At 38.0% G+C, this 2,274-nt stretch overlaps 1 protein-coding gene across 1 annotated transcript; it reads left to right on the forward strand.

Annotated features, from left to right (window-relative positions):
- The first annotated feature begins 1,098 nt into the window (after window positions 1–1,098).
- LOC111242381 lies at window positions 1,099–2,028 on the forward strand. Its single transcript, XM_022785427.1, has 2 exons — window positions 1,099–1,305; window positions 1,387–2,028. The coding sequence occupies exons 1-2, from the start codon at window positions 1,106–1,108 to the stop codon at window positions 1,724–1,726; spliced, it is 540 nt and encodes a 179-aa protein (XP_022641148.1). The 5' UTR covers window positions 1,099–1,105; the 3' UTR covers window positions 1,727–2,028.
- The last annotated feature ends 246 nt before the right edge of the window (window positions 2,029–2,274 follow it).

The following is a 2,274-nucleotide window of genomic DNA, read 5'->3' on the forward strand; positions in this document are numbered from 1 at the left end:
TGTTTTGCACCAAAAGAGGATAGAGGCTGAGGAAGTTGTTGGTGAGGCTGAGGAAGTAGATGGTATTGAGGTTGATAGGACAGAGGAAGTAGATGGTATTGAGGTTGATGAAAATGATGTTCAGAGGACAGAGGCAGCTGAAGTTGAACTTCAGATTCCTAGTATTGAAGTTCAGGCTGATACTACTGAGGTTGATAGGGCAGAAGTAGGTCAAGTTGAAGTTGAGGCTGAGAAGGATGGTGAGATGGATGATGTACAAGTTGATGATTGGAGTTCAACACAAGAAAGTGATGGTGAGATGGATAATGAGGATGGTTTAGTATAAACCCTAGGTCTACAATCAAGGTGAAAGTTGAGCCTTATGATGGGAAAGTAATATTCCAGAGGTTTTACGCATGCCTAAAAGCATGCAAAGATAGCTTTGATTCATGCAGGCCAATCATTAGCCTTGGTGGAGCCTTCTTGAAAGGCAGACATCATGGTGAGCTATTAACTGCTGTGGCGCGAGATGCAAACGACCAAATGTTGCCATTGGCGTATGCAATTGTTGAAGTTGAGAACAAGGACACGTGGACATGGTTTCTGGAGCTATTGATTGAAGACCTAGGTGGTCCAGATGTGTGTTCTGGACTAACTGTTATGTCAGATCAACAAAAGGTAGTTTCCATTATAGTTTTTGTCTTTTCTCTTACACAAATAACTTCTTCATCTAATGAACCATATGAATGATAGGGTTTAAGATATGTCGTAGAAGATGTTATTCCTGGAGTTGCACAAAGATTTTGTGTAAGACATTTATATGCCAACTTCAGGAAAAAATTCCCTGGAAAAAACTTGAAAAGGCTCATGTGGAGGGCAGCTACAACAACCCATCCACAACAGTGGGAGACTGAGATGAGACATATGAAAGAGGTTAATGAAGATGCTTTTAAACATCTGATAGCAATTCCTCCAAGGTTTGTCATTCTTACTTAATACTACTTTTTAGATTATCTAACACAACACTTGTTTTCAGATTATCTAAGTTAACAATTCTTTTCCTTGAAGGTTTTGGTCAAGATCAAGGTTCACAACCACAACTCAAAGTGATACCTTAGTAAATAACATGTCAGAAGCTTTTAATAGCGTTCTGGTAAATACAAGGACCAAACCGATTATTACAATGTTGGAGGACATGAGATTGTACATGATGAAGAGATGGGCAACTAATAGGTCAAGGGTAACTTCTTTTAAATCAGCAAATTGTCCTAAAATTCTGAGTATATTACAGAAGGAGGCACTACAAACAAAGAACTGGGTTCCCAGGTATCCACAACTATTACATTTGTATATACTTGTTTATGTTTACCCAGATATGATATAATTAATGCTTGTTTATGTTGACAGCTGGTCTGCACACAAACTTTTTGAGATCAGACATGTGTCCCAAAGTGGGGACAACTTTGTGGTGGATATAGATAAATATACATGTTCCTGTAGGAAGTGGAGCATCAGTGGAATTCCTTGTGTGCATGCATTGACAGCAATGAACTTTCTCAACCTAAATGCAGAGGACTCTCTACCTGTATGGTTTAAAAAGTCAACCTATGAAGAGATGTATTCCTCCATTATATACCCCATTAATGGAAAACATCTATGGGAGGTCACTCAATGTCCAGATGTCTTGCCTCCACCAAAAAGACAGCTGCCTGGTCGTCCTAAGAAGAAAAGGAGATTAGAGCAATGAGAGTTGAAGAAAAGTACTACCAAAATGTCAAAAGGGGGCTTACTCAAGAGATGTACCATCTGTAGGGAAGTGGGACACAACAAAAGAAATTGCCCCAAACGAAGCCAAGGGCAGCAAGAGGGAGAACCCGACACATTGCCTCAGGGTCAACCAAATGGAGCAGATACACATACAACTTGAAGTTTAACAGATTTTGTAATAGGCCAAATTTTGATGGTAGAATATGTAATAGGCCACATTTTGATGTTACCATATTTTGATGTTTACCAGATTTTGATGTTTACCAGACTTTGATGTTTTAGTGGTACCATGTGTAATATGCCACCTGAAGAATGATTCATGTAATAACTCATATTATCCTATACATTGTTGGCTGTATGAACAATGAATGATTATCTTTTGGTATTTATATAAAAATCTCTGTTTCAGTTATGAAATTCCCGTGCCTATTTTACTCATTAAGTTCTGTATTCAAATTGATATATATCAATACAATTACTGTTTTACTTCTTTAATCAGGTGGCAATAAACAAGTTTGATAAATGATG

This window comes from Vigna radiata, chromosome 8 (genome assembly GCF_000741045.1).
Source record: "Vigna radiata var. radiata cultivar VC1973A chromosome 8, Vradiata_ver6, whole genome shotgun sequence".
NCBI classification, from domain to species: Eukaryota; Viridiplantae; Streptophyta; class Magnoliopsida; order Fabales; family Fabaceae; genus Vigna; species Vigna radiata.

Coding starts and splice junctions, on each gene's coding strand:
- LOC111242381 (XM_022785427.1), top strand. CDS start 1,106: ATGTCAGAAGCTTTTAATAGCGTTCTGGTAAATACAAGGACCAAACCG. Junction 1,306..1,386: donor ACAAAGAACTGGGTTCCCAG/GTATCCACAACT, acceptor TTATGTTGACAG/CTGGTCTGCACACAAACTTT.